Genomic DNA, 18,646 nt, shown 5'->3' with positions numbered 1-18,646 from the left:
ATTCAATCACATTGAGCTAGGGCAAAATTAAAACAAATCAAGATAAAAACCATGTCAGACCATTGCCAAACTATAATCTTCACTATCACTTGGAAGACTTCTGCCTAAAATTTTTCCTGTAACACAGCAGGGTAAAGTAGACCAAAAAAATCCAGTGCAATGCACCAGTCTTCCTTCTTCTTCACATTCTACTTCATACAGTTCACTTGGTTATGAAAATGTAAGGTATCATAGCACCAAACTGGCTTAGGTCTTAGCCTTTAACACCACACTTAAAACATAGACAGCATACCTGACAGGAAAATGCTTGAATCGTAGTTATCTACAAACCTAAATTTAGTTCTTTTGAGAAAACGCACTGTTACCAATTCACATCCTAGAGGTATTATCCTCATCTGAAATGAAGGATAAATTACATTTTTAGGGTGGTGTAGTTTGAAGTCACCTGTGAGATTCCCCACCCTTATTTATTCAGTAGAGGTTGGAAAATACATATCAAGACAAAAAGATTTTATAAAGCAAGGTAGTTTCTTGAGCACTGAACCGGAGGAAAGAAAACATTCCTGCAGTTTTGCACCAAGTCTTACAGTGATGGTGAGCAAGCTCTTCTCAATGAAAATTTCCATGGTTAATAGCGGCATGTTTCTTTTGATGAAGGCCCATTGAGTAAAATACCTGGTATCTGTTTTGGAAAAGCAGTAAGCACCTACAACTGCATTCCAGGAAAAAGAAAAAAAATAAAACCAATGTTTCAGGCCTAAGGTAACAGTCAAGAGTTTGAATGTATAGGTTCTCAAAACAAAGGAACAAAATATAAGCACTTAAGCTTGACACTGAGGTTTGTCCACCTCTGTAAAGTGGGAACTGAACCTATCATCCATGTTCTAAGGGCACTGTGGAACTAATTCCTGTGAAGTGGTTAGCAGAGTGATAAACCCCACTGAGCAGTCTACCAGAAAACCATTTCAGATGTACTCTGTACATAGAACAGTGCATACAGAAAGCATAAAGCCTTGCCAGGACAAAGACGACTCAAATACTAAATAGCTGTTTATGCACTGTTATCTGTTCCAGGCACTGAACAGGACCATTGTTACAGCAATTACAGAGTTTTGTACAACACTACACACTTGAATAGACTAAAGTAAGCTTAGAGTAGGTATTTCCACAGAACAAGGGAACAGTGTTTATCCTTACAAAAGTTGAAACTCTGAAAGGTCAGTGAAAGCTCTGGTACATAAAAGTTCAGTGTCCATGCCCATTATCCCTTAAGCATGATTCTCAAAGGATTCCCACAGAGGGTGTTTTCTAGCATTTGAGATTTGACCAAATTACCAATTGCAGACAACTACTTAAGATTCCAGACATGTGATATCTTATCTTTCTTCTTACATGAGATATGAAGTGGTAATCCAGCACCTTACAGCAAGTATTTATTTCAGGGCTCTACACCTATCAGTACGAAGAACAACTAACTCTTAGAATTGTGAAAATTTACCATACAAGGTATTGCTTGTTCTGAGCAGCTATGCTCACTATTAGATAAAGAGGACAGGTAGGGAGGTAGGGACTTATTTGCCAGATTTTTGATTGTTTTCCTTTTTTTTTTTTTAATGCAGTAAGGCTACTCAAAACATAGAAGGCTAACTAATACGGCTAGTCTAAGTCACAGCACATCTGCATATTTACTGTAATTAAGTAGCTTCTATCAAAAGCTTTCTTGAATCATTTTAAAGGCAAAGTCCTACTTCAAAAAAAATATTAATCTCATCCAGCCAGAAAGTCAGCCATATCTAAGAGTTCATACTCAGTAATTCTAAAGACCAATAAAAGCATACACTAAGTAGTCAAAACCAAGAAACTACTAAGTTTGTGCACTTAGCTTTTTCACAGAAATATATGTTTTCCTACCTCCATAATGATCACAGTCCCAACCATCATCGAATACATGTCATATTGTGCCACTTGCTTGCTTAGTGAAGAACTCAGAGTCTTCAGGGCCTCCAAATATTGCTTCAGAACTTTTTTGCCAAGATTTAAGAGTATTTCTGAATTATTCCCCTCTAAATACAGTTTGATCCAACTGGCATGGGACTTTTCTGCTATCTTAAAATGTTCATATCCAGGATCTAAGGAGGAGGGGGGAAATTAAAAAGAAAAAAAAAAAATGTAAGAGGATCCACAAACAAAGAAAGATTAATAAGAGATGTGGTATTTTGTTTTGTATAGTATATTTTAAAAAATTGCTATGAGGGTTGAAATGTTTTTCACACCTAGAATGCTACATTGTCTTTCTGCAGCAAGGCCATAATGAGCCAGTTCCTCAGAATAAAAGCAATTAATCACTAACCTGATAAAATGTCAAGACTTCTAAAAGTGACAAATTTATTAAAACATCCATTTACCCTTACAAAAGGTTTCCAGGATATACTTATTCAAATACTTTAAATCCGGGGGGGGAAGTAATATTTTCCACTGGAACCCCTCTTATCCAGGCCAAATTGTACAAACCAAATGGGAAATGATCAAATAGGCAACCTCAGGAAGAAACACCAAAGGACATACACATCATATCAGGGACCTCGAGCTTGCAGCAAAACTAGGGAGAGTTTGTTGCTAACATGAAGTTAAACATACAGGATGTGAGATTTTGAAGCAGTAATAGAAAAGTTAACTGTTGAAATGCGCAGTTTGGCTTCAGGCATTTAGGCTTTGAAGCTAGTGCAAAGCAATCCTCGGAGTGAAACTTAGTATTTATGCCATAGTGTTAAGTATGGCCCACAGTCTAACTTGATTAAAAAAGAGAAAACCTGATGGCTGCCACCAACCTGTGCAAGCAAGACCCTTGTGGCAGAAAGTGATTTCACAGTGGCCTATCTACAAAAAAAAAAAAAAAACCAAAACACAAAACCTGACCCGAAGAAAAATCAACAAACAAACCAATTAAAAAAAAAAAAAAAGGCCAAATAAAAACCAAACAATAAACTAAGAAAACCTCAGGAGGAGGAAAACAAAAAAAACAAACAAAAACCACAACCTCCAGGACACATATCTTTTGTCTATACCTAAGTAATATTTTCTTCAGAAATGTAGTTTTGATTAAGTCTTCTGATAAAGGTATGGGTAAATGGATTGTAGCTGTACACTCACAACACATACTAAGACTGTAATCTGGTGATCTAGTTTCAGAACCACAGATGAGGACATGACTAGCCCTAGACTATGTCCCTGAAGGAATTAATTTTAAATCAAGAATTTAATTCTAAGGATTCAGTTTTCAATTCAAGTATGCTTTTTCATATAGGTACAGAGACACTACAGTTTCTTTTCTTTCTCATACTGCAGAAAGATGTCTGCATTACTCTCTTCTCTCCAAACATATTTTAAAAGCTTGACTGAGGACAACAGGAGAGAAGCAAACAGCCAAATCCCACATTTCAGACGTCCTTTGCAAGTACAGTAGTAGCTTTCTTCCTACATAAATTCCCCTCCATAGATATTCCAAAGATACCTTACTTTACACCATCGTTCTGGTTCACACGTACCAAAGGGTAGGTGTGGAGAGATACTGATTCAAACCAATTCAAAGGAGACATGAAAGTACTTTACCATTTCGTTCTCCCATCAACTAATCTTAATTTTCATCAACTTTCCCATTACAAAATATTTACACAAAAAGCTGCTGCACAAAATGCTGAGTCTCAATAGCCTGCTTACTTCGCAAAAATATATACTCAGCAGTGACAACAACCAGATTCTGCAGGTGAAAACAGAAGAGCATCACTTTGTTCACATATTTAAAAAAAATACAAGTGGTCATTACAAGCATATAGTTAAAAGAAAAAAAAATTAAAACCATTTCTGCCAGAATTATTATTGTGGATCCTACATGCATCTGAAGAGCATTCTATTCACCTTATGTCAGTTTAATTCCAAAAGCATTTTTTTTAAATAGAACAATTAGGTTAGTTTCTGTGTTTTATTGTATATGTGAAAAATTATGTTGTTCCTGAAAGCACTTAAGACATGTTTTTCCTTTTCACTTTATAGGGGCATCACTCCATACTCCAACATGCCGTATAGTATTTAAAATATTGGTCATTGTGTATAGTATACAATCAGATTCATTCAGTGTGCATTCAGTCAACAACACAAAGAAAACAGGAGCATAACTTTCAGAAACTTGTATCTCACTGGACATTATGCTATGTGTGAACATTCACATACATCTTCATTGTTTGCAAAAAATAAATGTTTAGTTCTCATTAACAATCCTTGCTATTTCCCTGCAATTTCACTTGAAAGCTAATGACAACTTAAGGGAAAAAAGGACAATTTGGAAATTTCAGATTTAGATAGATGTCATCCTCCCATCTTGCAAAACTTACGTTCTTAACTAAAAGTAGGGCAACACATTTGCTGTGTAGTTTCAGACGACAAGGGTTAAAGCAATGACTGAAGTAAGTTTGGTGTCAAAAGAAGTTAAGTTACAGTTCACTTTTACTCCTGGTAGATCAACAGTATATCAGACTTTGGAAAAAACCACCATGTTCTTTGCTAAGCCTTTGCAGCAAAAATGCATTATTAAACCCGGAAATTCTAAATTTTATTTCAAGTGAATGAAGATGAATGAAGTATTTCTAGTCACAATTCTAGTACAGTTATGAAAGAACTGTGCTTACCATTTGTAAGTCTCTTATCATTGCAAGACAATTTGTGATCTACTACAGGCTGAATTCAAAGTAAGAATTTTAGAAAGTAATGTTTAACTGAATGTCCAGTTTAGTCTCCCAAGACATCTAAAACCATGCTGATTCTGCTATGCAAGAGGCTTGCAGGTATATGCTAAAAACTACAATTCAGGCAGCAGCAAACACTTGCATATTAAGATAGCTGTCAGTGTTCATGGGGACTTTCATTGTCCTACAGTAATTCTTTGAAAAGTGAATACCATAGAAAGTTTCATTATCAGTATATCTGAAGTGAGTTAAATATTCATACTTTTGAGGAAATCCAGAAATCCAGAAAGGATCTTCTAAAATGAGCTTTAACCAAACTCACCTGAAGATTTGAAATGACACTATTCAAACTCAGATTTGAAGTGACACTATTTCATTAAACAGAACACTGAAATGAGTTCAAGTTACATTTTGAAATATAAATAAATTATCTTCAGATATTCTGTTCCTGTTCTGCTCCCTTTTCATGCTCAGTTTCTCTCTTTATTCCTTTTAAGATCTTTATTTCATTCTCATCTACCTATGCAATGGTTTGGGTTGGAAGGGACCTTAAATATCATCTAGTTCCAGCCCCTGACCGTGGGCAGAGACACCTTCCACTAGATCAGGCTGGTCAAGGCATCCAGCCTGCCTTGAAATCAACCTTAAACCAATCTCCTTCCATAAAACTGCACACCAGACCCATACTGTCCATGTTATGAAAGATGACTGCTTTAGTCAAATCTACATTTATATCTTTGATATATATTAAGTAAATGATTTAAAGATCCTGCAGAAAAGAATAAAGGACCATAGCTACCAATTTTCATTTGAAAACTCCAATAATAATCTGTTCAATGACACATTTGTTTGCAGTAAGCATAAAATGAGAAGGGTCATAGACTCCGGATTATTGAAGAAGTATTATGGTATCTGGTCAGTAACATTTGCAAGTCATTCCTGTATGGGATATTCACAAGACAAGTTAAACTTGGAGCAAAATCCAAAGCAAGCTTGCTGAGCTACAGGATTCGCAAAGCACTGGCAATGGTTTACTTGCATAGTACTTCACCAGCAATTTCTGCTTCAGCAGCGTTATCACAAGCAAATGGCTCTGCTCCTCAAGCATCTGTTTGATAATAATTTCACTCAGTTCCACTCACAGGCAGCAATCATTTTAAAAGAAAGTTAAAAGAAGAGAATGGATAACATACAAGTGATTCTTCCAGTTTCAATACATAAATCTCCCAGTAACAATCAATTTATTTCAATCAACACATGCATCTAATACAAATTCAGGATTAGTTCCAAATTGAAAAGAGACTCATTTTAATAACAACACCCAAATAGCCCTCAGGCGTGACTCTTCATTCCACTATGAAGTGCCTTTCAAAGAAACGATCCTGTAACAATCCTACTTCCATCTTTCAGGTGCATGTTCACAAGTTCAGAACAAAGGAAGCACTACTACTTACACCTGCCTACCTTACACTCTCTCAGAGTTTCTAGATACTTCCCCTTTCAGCTTCTTCATTTCTGCCAGCTGTTTTTACTCTCCTTTTCCAGCTTTTATTTAGCTGCATGTGTCCATCTCTACAAAAGAAAAGCTAATGCCTCACATTAGCATTTATTAGTATGTTTCAAAAAAATCATTCTCAAGATAATGAGGCCTTTAGTAGAGCTTCAAGTTTCTCATTCAAAATTTACCTCAAGATAGGTTTAACCATGAAGATTCCTCTGTACCTCAAACCTTAAGACCCATGAAATGCTGTACAAGCTCTTGGTTTCAAAATGCATGTTTGCATGAACAAACACTGGGGGAAGAGGGAGGAAGTTACTGAGCTGCTTCCATTCTGCTCTTTATTAAACAGATACAGTGAAAGCACACTTGAAGAATATGGTATTTTTGTGTACTGTTCTAGTTTGTACTTAACACTGGAGTGGCTGAATCCAGGGCACTCTACGGCTTCTTCATAAAACAGCATGTAAAGGTCATTCTGCCTTTCCACCTGATTGTGATTCATCTCAATCAACATCCAACTTCATCATTTTCCATTTAAAAGGGAATGAACATTGCACCAAGAATGAATGTATATATTATGCTATAGCTTACAATGGGTGATTTATTTTTTTTTACCATGACTCAGTCATCATATTCAAGGTACTGATAGATGGTGCCCTATCTCCGTGCTCCGAATTACAATAGTCTCTGCAGGAATTCCGTGTTTTCCCCTTCAGAAAAACCTACTCTTTTTGTGCTGAAAAGTTGAAAAATAATAACAACTGGGGAGAAAAAAAATAACAAAAACAAATTAAAAAAACCCCCAGCAACAAAGTTCAGGCTCTCCCTGCAAATATCTTTCACTTTAAAAAGAAGCTCCAGTCACAGGCATCTCTCTTATCATTTATCTGAAATGTTATGATCCACCAGTTGTTACTAGCCAAGAATCAGCACAGGAAAGCTTGAACCTGTAGCAGCAAATGTGAGGGAGATGTCTAACTGGGTTATCTTCTGGAGTTTCTTTCTCTCAAAAAAAAAAACAAACGTAGACACCTTGCCTGTGGAAGAGATGGTCTGGCCCAAGACTTGTCAGCACAACTCTAAGGAGTGTCCCAAAGGTGCACAAACAAAACCCAAAAGCTCACAGCAGGATATGCTATAGCAGCTTGCTCAGAACTGTGTCCAATCAGGTATTCAGTATCTCCAGGTATGGAGACTCCACAACCTCTCTGGGCAACAAATTCCACTGCTTGACAACCCTTACTTGAAAAAGATTTCTCTTCCATTTAAACAAAATTTCATGTACTACCAGTTTATGCCCACTGCCTCTTGCCTATTCACTGGTCAACACCAAGTAGACCCTAGTTCAATCTTCTTTACTCCCTCCCATCACATACTACCTACACTGATACAATCCCTGCCAAGTCTTCTATCCAAGCTAAACAGTCCTATCCAAGCTGAACAGAGCACCCTAAGCCTCTCCTTGTATAACAGATATTCCAATCTCTTGATCACCTCCATGGTCCTTTGCTGCATTCACTACATTGATTACACACATGCCTTTCTTTTACTGGGGAGCCCAGAACTGGACCCCACATATGCCTTCCTTCCACATGGGTATACTCCTGGCTGATGTTCAACTTGGTGTCTCCGAGGGTCCCTTGTTCTTCTCCACCAGTCTGCTTTTCAGCCAGTCAGTACCATATCACTGAATCTTAAGAGGTTGTTCTCAGCCCTCTTCTCCAGCCTGAAGTGCCTTTGAGTGGCAGCAGACCCATCTACTGTATCAACTGCTTGCAAGCTTGCTGAAGAGGTACTCTGCCCTGTGAGCCCAGCAGCTGAGTCAGTTCTCAATCCATTCTTACTATCCCATTATCTAGCCTAAATTGCAAGAGGATGGTTGAAGCACCATATGAGCAACACAGATAGTGAACATGGGACTTCCTCAAGTTGTCGTAAGTTGTCTTCTCAAATTGTCCCAAGACTTCTTCCCAGGAGGCTGTCTGTAGCAGACACCCATAAAAATGTTGCCCCATGTTTGTCTGTCCACTAATCCTGAATTGTTAATGAGACTCTCCATTACTGAAGACAGAGAAGCTCATCAGGGGTGCTTTGGCTCCCAACCCCTTTCCAGTATGGTAGCACTTCTAATAGCAGTTTGCAGTGACAAGCAAGCAGCATAAAAATTTATCACATTTCCATTCTCAGCAATTTTGATTCAGTTTCTCAGATTAAAGCTACAAGTTGAAATTAAGCTGTTCCTGAGCAAAAATAAAATGAAAGTGAAGATGTAAATCAGAAGCTACTAGAAACTTCAATCTGTTTCACTGGTGCTTGCAGAAATACTGTGCGACAGAGCTTTGTGTTGGAATTTTCAGTAACACAGCCATACCGTGAACTCCATCCACAGTGCAGTTTTCCTCACTTGACACAAATAGGTTAAGTGAGGAAATCTGTGCATAAAAAAAACTCAGCGAAGAATTGATGGAGCATGGGTCCTGCTACTGACATGTTGCTACCATGAGCAGCATTTGTTTTGTTAGACTCCTGGACAGGGTTTAATTATTATTAGAAGCTGTGATGTTGAAAGATAATTAATTCTTGACCTACAGTGATCATCTTGCTAAACTTTACATTGTTATCTACTTTAATTATTCATAGCTGTAACACAGCCCTGCATTCTCATCCAGTTATTTTAATGACTCAACATTATAAATCATGACAAGGACTTCAAGCTTCACTGTCACTTTAAGACAACATCTCCTAATGTCCATGGTAAAATATTCTTCCTTCATCCTCCAACTCAATTTTATTCCACACAATTATCATATTAGCTTTCTTAGTTATATTGCAGTTTGTATCATGCTTCATTATGATATAGTACATTTTGCTAGATTTGGCTTATTTTTTTCCACTTGTTTTTTTCTCTTTCCCCAAATACACACACACACACAGCCACACATGTATTTTTAATAAGCAACTCTGCAGTCCTCTAGGTTTTCACTCCAAGTAAATTCATACATAAGAATGTATAAAAAAATAACTTACCCTAGATTATTTCCTGGCTTTACTTGAAGCATGTTTTTATTTAAATTAGAAAAACGCAACTCCATTGTGCTATTCCTCTAAACAGCTCAGAATCAGTGCCCCTATGTAGGATACCTTAGAAACAGCAAGTATGGAACCACTGCAATTTCACAACACTAGGAGTTTTAATTTAATCTTACTCTTTCATCATTATTTCTGCTTTTTTGCCTAATAGGAGTAGTACTTGTCATTGAAAAAATGTCTGTTTAGAGACAGTGTGCCAGAGTAGGTTACGGTAAAGACTGAACTCAGTACCATTCCTCCGAACACTACTCTCAACTGAATAGCTAATTTGCAGTCCCATGCTATACTCTTGACTGTAAAAGCCCACACCATATTGTAAAAAATTTCCTCTTGTACATGTAACTTTTTTTTAGGTGATTTACCTTTTTCATATGCAGGTGTATTCTCTTGCAGCAGTCTACTAAGTTGGAACCCATTCAAGTGCACAAAACGCAGTTGTTCTCTCATCGTCCTGCCTGCCACAACTGGCAATATAAGGTTCCCAACACTGTTTCTTGAAATTGGTAGACCAAGACCTACTGCCAGAGTGCTAGCTAAATCAGTTTGTTGCACAACTTCAGGTTGTGTTAGAGGACCTAGAATCAACCAAAAAGGGAAAAAAAAAAAAAAGAGAAGAAAAAAAGTGTTTCAGTAACAGGCCCATTCTATTTCTCCAGAGGCAGCTGGAATTTTGTTAGTTTCAAAGTTTTTTCATTGGTGTTAGATCAGCTATTTGGAATAACCTACAAAGAGCTGAGTGATCTTTTTCAGCTGCTATCCTCTGCTGTTGTAAAACCAAAATTTATTCAATTCTCAGCAACTACTATGAACATAACATTAATATTACACCTGCAAAAAAACAGATGGTCCAGGAGACCACCTTAATACCAAGTTGCAGCCTACATCATAAGAGGGTTTGATAACTTTTACACTAGAAAAAATAGAAAGCACTACAGTCAACCAATATAATGCATTAACAAAGAATGAGAACTTAAAATAATCTTGGCAGCATTCTGGAAGGTTCCTGATATAATGACAACAGCTCAAGGTAGAACTAATATCAGGTTGCTAGGCAAACAGAATTAGAGGTCAGATAAAGAATGTTGAAGCCCAAATCCATGGCTCTGTGCAGGCAAACCTAGTGATTTTTAAAGGGTTCTGTGCAGGATGCCGTTACCTTCCTGCAGTTATACGGATTAGCCTTCAGTCCCACAGACATCTACACACATGAATGATTTCACGAATGTAAGTAATCTTTTGTTTAAGATTGTCTTGTCAATTGTTTCTTTGTATGCTTTACTAGTTACATAACACTGTTTTTCTATTATGCTTTTTCTTTGTTCTCTTTGTAACTCCAGGCACTGAAGTGTTTTGACTTAAGTACAGTACAGAAAGAATTTTATATGCAGCCTTTATAACTCTCAAGGGTCCCTTTAAGAGCATTAGAACCTCTCTCATTTCTCATGTAGTTCTGATTAATCCCATACTTGTACAGAATGCCATCTATAATCCCTAAAGCCTCTTTGCATGACTGCCTGCACGTCAGCAGTTTTCAGATTTCATCTTTAAAGGCAAGTTCTTAACTGGTTAAAGAAAGATAAACTACTGAATGCATTTAACCAATCATGGGTGACACATTCCTGTAGAAGGCTACACAAGTAATATTCTGACAGCATATTAAATGCAAAAGCCCACAGGATTACTATTTTGAGGTCTACCAAATTAACCACAGCACATTTTGTTTACAATTGGATCATAAGGAACAGTCACTAGAATTCTGATTACTGTAGCAATGAGAAGAAAGCTGCTGTGTATTTACATGGGCATCATTAAAAATCACAAACTTGATCCCAAACATAGGTGAATAGAGATATTTCACAATATTGTACAACCTGCATGTTTAAACCTAACAGAAACTAAACAGGAACAAAATGGGAGATTGCATTTACAGAATCTACGCTCTCATGGCCTGGTTCCCAACACATAACAATGAAATTTAGAAAGCAAAAACTTACCTGAGAGCTATCCTCAGCTCTTAACTTTGTTTTGGTTTTATACCTGAAAAGAGTTCAACAACTCCTCAAGCACTGCTTTCTACTGCAGCTGGATAACAGCTTTGTAAATGACAGACAGGTAAGTGTACTTCCACCATGCTGCAGAAACCTCTAGCAAGATAAACGAAGCAAGGTTCTGCAAACAAGGTTCGACTTTAAAAGCAAGGACTCAGACTGAAATGAGCAAAAGGCAGAATGAAAGGAAGAGGGAAGTGCTATTTTGGAGAAAAAATTCAGCCCTGATATACCTACATTTCACCAATTCACTCCAAGGAGTTTATTTAAACAAGACTATGTATTAGATTAAAGATTCTCTACCACACCATTCCCTTCTTGCCTCTTACCTTAAGCTATACTACACAGGTAGAAAATGAGTTTCAGAAACAGATAAACTCACAGAGATAAATACACAGACGAAAAGCAATTCCTCCTCTTTCCTGTTACACTCAGAAAGAAAAATTGTCATTCACTCCTGTATGCTGGCTGTCTGAGATGGAGGAATGGAGACCAGGGAAATATTCTAGCTAAGACAGACAAAACTCAGTTTAAATAGAATTTTATTTCTAATCCTATCCATTTACCACTACCCCAGGATCCTGACAACAGATCTCGTTAGCTCTCAGCACTCAAGTAGGACAGTGCTGCAAAAGGTTATCATCTGAGAAATAACCAATTCTCTGTGGGAAAGAAGCCTAGCTCACGGTTTCATCATGATACAGGTGCAAACTCTAGCTAAAACCAGAGTTTTAGGTCACACATAATGACCTTGCCAGATATCTCTAGAACTTTTCAGGAAGATTTCCAGAGCTAAAATAGAGACGGCAATGTGTTCTAAAGAACGTCAAGATTTTTTGATTCTTACCACTTCTCTTTTCAAAAGCAGAGCTGATAAACAGTAGTGGTGTGTTTTTTTTCCTGCTGAAGAACCACCATGACTACCTGTTTCAGACATCCCATGATCCCCACAAACAACTAGCAAATTGGGCAGAGAGGCTTCTTCCTGCAAGTCACAGAAATAAATTTAAGATGCTGTACAAACAACATGTGCATACATAATGCTTCACTATCTTTGTTATTTTCACACATGAATATTTCTCAAAATAATTTTCATTTTTTAAATTGGCTCACAACACCTGGGGCAGATTACAAGAGTCATCTGCAACTGTTACACAATGAAATTAATTTTTAACAGTTAACATACATGTATGTATGCTACACAATTTTCAGCATGTAAAAAAAAAAAAACAAAACAAAACAAAACAACCAAACCACAAAAAGCTTAAAAATCCCCACAGACAGTTACAAGAAATTAACTGAAGGATTAAATAATCATACTGTGGGGAAAAAAAAAACATCAGGAGACCAGGAGCAGTAGCATTATCAGAGAAATATTTGCCCCTCCACTTCTTCAACTTCCTGAAGTTTTTAATATGCTAAATTAATAATATTGTAACTATAAGTATAAATATAATAGAAACTTAATATAAAAATATAATCCTATTTCTAAGAGTTTCTAGTCTCTCAAGTACTTTTGGGGTAGAAAGACAACATAACTGATCTCAAATTATGTTTATTTTTCTGAAGAAAAACAAACACAAACATAAATGAAGCCTGTCCAACAATTTCAAGCTAACAAAGACAGCAGAAAATAAATATTGTCATTCCATAACAAAGCAGCTTTTTGTCATCTCTAGTCGCTACCAGTACCTCTTGTTTCCAAAAGTAGTGATTTTATTATTTCTGTATTCTAAAACTGAGATAAAGGTTTGCATATGTTTGGCAAAAGCAAAACATACTAACAGACTGCAGCAAAACCACTGCAATGTTCATGAGATCACAGCTTCCACAAGCAGGATTTAATCTCTCATGTCATACAATAGCATCCTTTTGACTAAAAATACTAATGAAATTTTGCGAGCAGCTACTGTGATCTGCAGCTGCCAAAATCAAATAAGAAAAAAGCTTCAGGCCACATCAAATTAGGACTTGGTATTTCAACACCCACACTATTTAGTTAAGTGACATCCTATATTTCCACATCTAAAACCAGACTCAGATTCAGTAATTTATGTGCTACACCTAGCCTAAGAAAAATTTTGATTACAACCACCATTGCCATTTTAATCTTTTCAATATCTAAGAATTAGGTATGCCTTCACAACTGTAGAAATCAGAGCCAACAGCTATGCATGCCCATTATTCCTTCTGCTGAATTTCAGTACTAGAAAGCACACCAACCACTGTTTTAATTTATGAGTGATAAGAGAATTTCGGCGTGCATTCCACTCCTCTTCTCGCACACCAAGGGGGAGTTACTTCCCACAGCTATTCAGAAGAGACTGCTAACAGATGTTACTAAGGTCAGTCAGTAAATCCTTAAAAATGCTACAATATACCATTAACTGGGGAATGGCCAGGGAAGAAAAAGAACAAAAGAATACTCACTTTGGTCTAGGACTAAACAAGCTACCACCCACAAACAAGAAAGCATTTTAAAGTTAGTCCACAACTAACAGAAACTGATCCAAGAAGGAGCTATATTACCTTCGAAAGAAGAGAAATATGAATCTTCTTCAGGATGTTATCCATTTCACGCAGTTTTGTTCCAACTAATGGGCTGTTTGGCCCAGTCACATGTCCAATATGGTCCAACCCCAGGTAATGCAGTATTAGGAGATCCCAGTCTTCTCTCTTGAACACTTTATCCAAATGCCTGGTAACATTATCATCAACCTCAGAAATAAAAGGAAAACAATTAAAAGTTAAAAATAATTTCAGTCTTCTAAAAAGCACAGAAAAATGAGATCACACTATCCACAAAAATTCTGTAAAAGCGGATGAGAATTACAGTCACTCACAATGCTAACAGGGAGTGGGGGGAAATAAAAATAAAGGAAAAAATCATATTGATTAGTTCAATGCCAGGCAGTCAAAAAAAAAAAAAAAATAACAAAAGCAAACCTGTCTTACAAAACAGACTCTTCACCCCATTTCACTTCTTTCTGGTCATGAGGCACCAGCTTACATACAAACAGAGAAAATGGGTTTCCATGCTTCCACAGATACTTTTAACAATTGCTTTAAAAATTTTTCAGTCGCTTTCATCCTTCACACTCTTGATTTATGACTTCAGAAGTAGTGTATAGGGAAAAGCCTCTCTTTGGTGCTTGGAAGCACAGGGTTAAAAACCCATTCCTCTTCTTTCCACTTAATTTTTGTTACTGTGCAAACACAGAAAGATTTTACTTGCTGTAAGTAAAGGACTAACAGCAAAAAGGAAGAATTACTCAAAAAGTGTTATTTGGGGCCTGATTCAGATGTTCTTCTGCTTAGGTTCACAACCTATTTTTAGCTGCGTATGTTTCTCCCTGGATATTAAAAAGCCTTACAAAATTTCACATACAACACCATTTTGATGGCTGTGGATATAACTCCCTAAAGTATAAAAAGCTTTCTGTTTAATGGACTATACGCAGCCTTTATGCTTTCTGAATAATGAGCTTGAAAGACATATAATTGCAACCAATTAAGTGTCTTCCAATGCACGTGTTAGGCCTATCTAACTTAAACATGGTAATAAAAATACTTAACATCAGTAGCAGCAGGTCAATAGCCTCAGGTTTTACAAAACAGAAAGGTTCAAAATATGATCTAAAATTGCCTAACCATTTACTCTTTTAGCACTCCCAGAATAAGAAATTCCATGTTTTTTGTTTCATTCACTTTCTATGTTCCCTGTTTAATAACATACTGAAACACTACTCATATTGTGACTAAAAAAGCAATACAATACAATAGAAAGTATGCCTCTAAGAATCACAGAATGGTTTGGGTTGGAAAGGACCTTAAACCTCATCCAGTTCCAACCTGCTGTCATGGGCAGGGACACCTTCCACTTGACCAGGTTGCTCCAAGCTCCATCCAACCCAGCCTCAAACACTTCAAGGGATGGGACATCCACGACTCTTCTGGGCAACTTCTTCCAGTGCCTCACCACCCTCGCAGCAAATTTATTCCTAATATTTAATCTAAATATACCCCCTTTCAATTTAAAGCCATTACTCCTTGTCGTATCACTGCTCGCTCCTATAAAACTTCCCTCTCCGGATTTACTGTAAGCCCCCTTTAGGGACTGGAAGCTGCTCCAAAGTCTACCTGGAGCCTTCTCCATGCTGAACAAGCCCAAGTCTCTCAGCCTGTCTTCACAGGAGAGGTGCTCCAGCTCTCTGAGCATCTTCATGGCCCTCCTCTGGTCTCAGGATTGCCCCAACACAGGCGTAGGACCTTGCACCTGGCTTTATTGGACTTCATGAGGTTTGCACTGTCCCACCTCTCAAGCCTGTCAAGGTCTCTCTAGACAGCATCCCTTCCCTCCAGAGTGTTGACCACACCACAACTACGGTGTTGTCAGACCACAAGAGCAAGATTATATATTAACTGACCCTTTAAAGATGTGATAGCAAACTGGAACTTCCTACCACAAATTGTGTGAGAATACTGTATGTTAGGTAAGTTATATGGTAGCATGCTCTTTATTACTGTATCATCCAAACACTTCCCACAGCATATGCATGAGGGAGTGAAATGCTTATCTCCACATTGCCAATACTGAAAATACATATAAATGCAATTTCTATTTAATTGTCAGGTTTGTATTTCACAAGGATAGTTGTACTCATCCATTCTTAAAAGCTGCCACTCACTATGTTTGTACTCGTATTATTTAACTTGGTATTACAGAAAGTCTCTCACCTCTGTAAAGTCTGACACAAAAAAGGATGTTGTTCCATCATATTCCACAAAATGCTTTGGAAACAATTTAACCCAAGTATCATCACCATAAAAGATTATTCTTTTCCCAGCTGTTTTTGCCTGCCATATCAGATTGTCATCCAACAGAGCTGGAGAGTTGAGATTCACAATAACATCAATGAAACCAGGTATGCTACCCGTCATCAAAGCCTACACAAAAGAGGAAAATAAAAGAGACATATGAACAGAAACCAAAAAGTTTCCAGTACTCAAAAGACAGTAACACTGTGTAAGAGGAACTAATGAAATAGACTGTAGATAACTTATACTTTCAACAAAGAAACAAAATAAACTAAAAGAACACATGAGCTGCAATGCCACATAACATTACCTGCCACAACACAGTGCTAGCTGATATCGGGGTAACTTCATTACAAAAAAGGTAGAAATAGTGTTTTCCTAATTAACAAGAGCAAAAAGACTTTGTATGCCAGCTGAAATTCGCTTCATTTACTAGTCACTAAATCACCAAAAAGAAGACCTAAGTAAACTGACTTAACACAACAATAACAATGGTAGCACATTCAAAACCTTAATTAAGCATCTCTTGGAAAAAGTAATGAACTCCATCTATCAAGAGTTACCAGACTGTCTCCCCTTTGCTCTCTCACTGACCTACCAAAGCTCACTCCTTCAGCTTCTTCAATGTAAGAAATGTCACTCAGATCCACCACTGAGAAGCCTGGATGATCAAGTACTTTGATGACACAGCCACTATATATGTATTTTAGTTACCTGGAATTTGGCAGAGTTTCATTTTTAAGCTCTGCAAAAACATTCCTATGACAAAACAAATTTACACTAAACTGGATTTCCTAACAGAAGTTATAAGAACACAGACAAATAGCATAGAACATGTTCTTGAATAGAAGACAACTGGAAAATGCTGTAACTGAGAGGCTACTGCCTTCCCATGATTACAAATAAAAAGATTGTATCAGTCATTTATGCCAGCACAAAGGCCTTAACTGCCCTTGACTGATTCTCACAGACCTTCCCACCACAGAGCTACCAACTTAAAGAAAAAACCAAGGCAATGTGACTGAGTTGAAGCTGCCACCTCTTCCTCTTGCTCAGTCCCTCTATTCCTTTGACCCCTGACCTGACCGTTTCTTCTGGAAGAACTTCTGGGCTACCACAAATCAGGACTCTGCCCGGTGCACTGTCCCATACAGGACTCTATCCCATACAGCAAAGCGAGTTCCAGCCACAAGTGCAATCACTAACGCAGCAAACCTACCCTATATGCCTCCAGGCATATGAAACAACCCAGCCTTAAAATCTTTCTCAGTTTTCAAGAGAGAAGCTACCCTAAGTGGAAAAAACACCCACTTACCTTAATTCGAGGCATAGTGACAGTGGGTGGCTTCGCTTCAGCAATGAAACTGTAGGATGCCCCTTTTTCAATAACTTGTTTAGTATACGGCATGAACTGTTCACCTTTGGACCCAAACACAAAGTCATCTCTCAAAGCATCTATCAGCACAATGACAACTTTTTTGAAAAGTGGTGGTGGAATTTTGGTCCAGTTAGAAACCATTCCTAAACAACAACAAAAAAAAAGGTACTAAAAGTCATTAATAAATTTTAACAGTGGCTGAACAGACATTAAAGTATAACTTCTGTACTAAATTTATATTCATAAGTGAGAAGTTGCAAACAATAGCAAACATGAGAAGTAATCAGAGGAAGCAGAGTTTTCAGGTCATCCAGCACAGGAATGACGCAACAAAAAAATCCAATACACCATCCAGGAAGTTAAACAAAACATGAATGGAGTGCACGATGTGAAGATAGGGAAACTAAGGAAAAACTATGAAACACAGAATGTTCACTGGAATAAGAAGGAAGAGCTGCCTCCTTCTCTCCAGCTAATTCAGTAAAACTGAAAAACATACATCCGAAAGACAACTTCTATTAGTTAAAAGGATGCAGCCTTCACCTGTGCTAATACCCACTTCTGCAACATCAGAACTTATTTCCATCAATGCCTCTCTGTCAAATCCCACCATAAGAGAACATGAGAATTATAAATAGATAAACAGGTTTGCTGAAATTTGAAGGGAAAAGATCTGGGCACACTGGCACTCTTCAAGGTAGAAGCCTGTATGCCAGGGTAGTTCAGTGATGGCAGTTTCAGGGCCAAAATCCAGTTCCAGAATCCCCTGGACATGCTACATGACCGAGCACAGCAAAATGCTGCTGCGCATCAGGCACCGTCATGCCTTCAAGCGCACCGCTTTCTCTTGTATGGACTTAATGCTGTCTGCAGCAGCTTCTCATTTGCATTGAGCTTGGTCCACATGCTGACATTTAGCTTTCACAGCAGTTCTTGGCCCAACCACTACAGGTCCCATGTCTCTACCAGAAAAACACACAGAAGGACAAAATGAAAGGAGAATGGATCCTCCCCACAGGTCTCTACTTAGACAACATTGTCATGAATCAACTTCTCAGTACATGCATTATAT

At 37.6% G+C, this 18,646-nt stretch overlaps 1 protein-coding gene across 1 annotated transcript in view; it reads right to left on the bottom strand.

The window, feature by feature from the left end:
* Positions 1-17,712, bottom strand: part of PIGG (phosphatidylinositol glycan anchor biosynthesis, class G) — a 79,214-nt gene extending 61,502 nt beyond the window's left edge. Inside the window, 8 exon segments of the mRNA XM_010011932.1 lie at positions 1,912-2,129; positions 9,693-9,905; positions 12,226-12,282; positions 12,285-12,363; positions 12,777-12,779; positions 13,908-14,096; positions 16,116-16,325; positions 17,512-17,712. Of these exon segments, the coding sequence (XP_010010234.1) occupies positions 1,912-2,129; positions 9,693-9,905; positions 12,226-12,282; positions 12,285-12,363; positions 12,777-12,779; positions 13,908-14,096; positions 16,116-16,325; positions 17,512-17,604 (1,062 nt within the window). The 5' untranslated portion in view covers positions 17,605-17,712.
* Positions 17,713-18,646: the final 934 nt, after the last annotated feature.

The sequence above is a fragment of the Nestor notabilis genome, unplaced genomic scaffold (assembly GCF_000696875.1).
Source record: "Nestor notabilis isolate BGI_N333 unplaced genomic scaffold, ASM69687v1 scaffold1503, whole genome shotgun sequence".
In the NCBI taxonomy this organism is placed as follows: Eukaryota; Metazoa; Chordata; class Aves; order Psittaciformes; family Psittacidae; genus Nestor; species Nestor notabilis.
The sequence above is the reverse complement of the archived record's forward strand: the minus strand, read 5'-3'. Positions and strand labels throughout refer to the sequence as shown.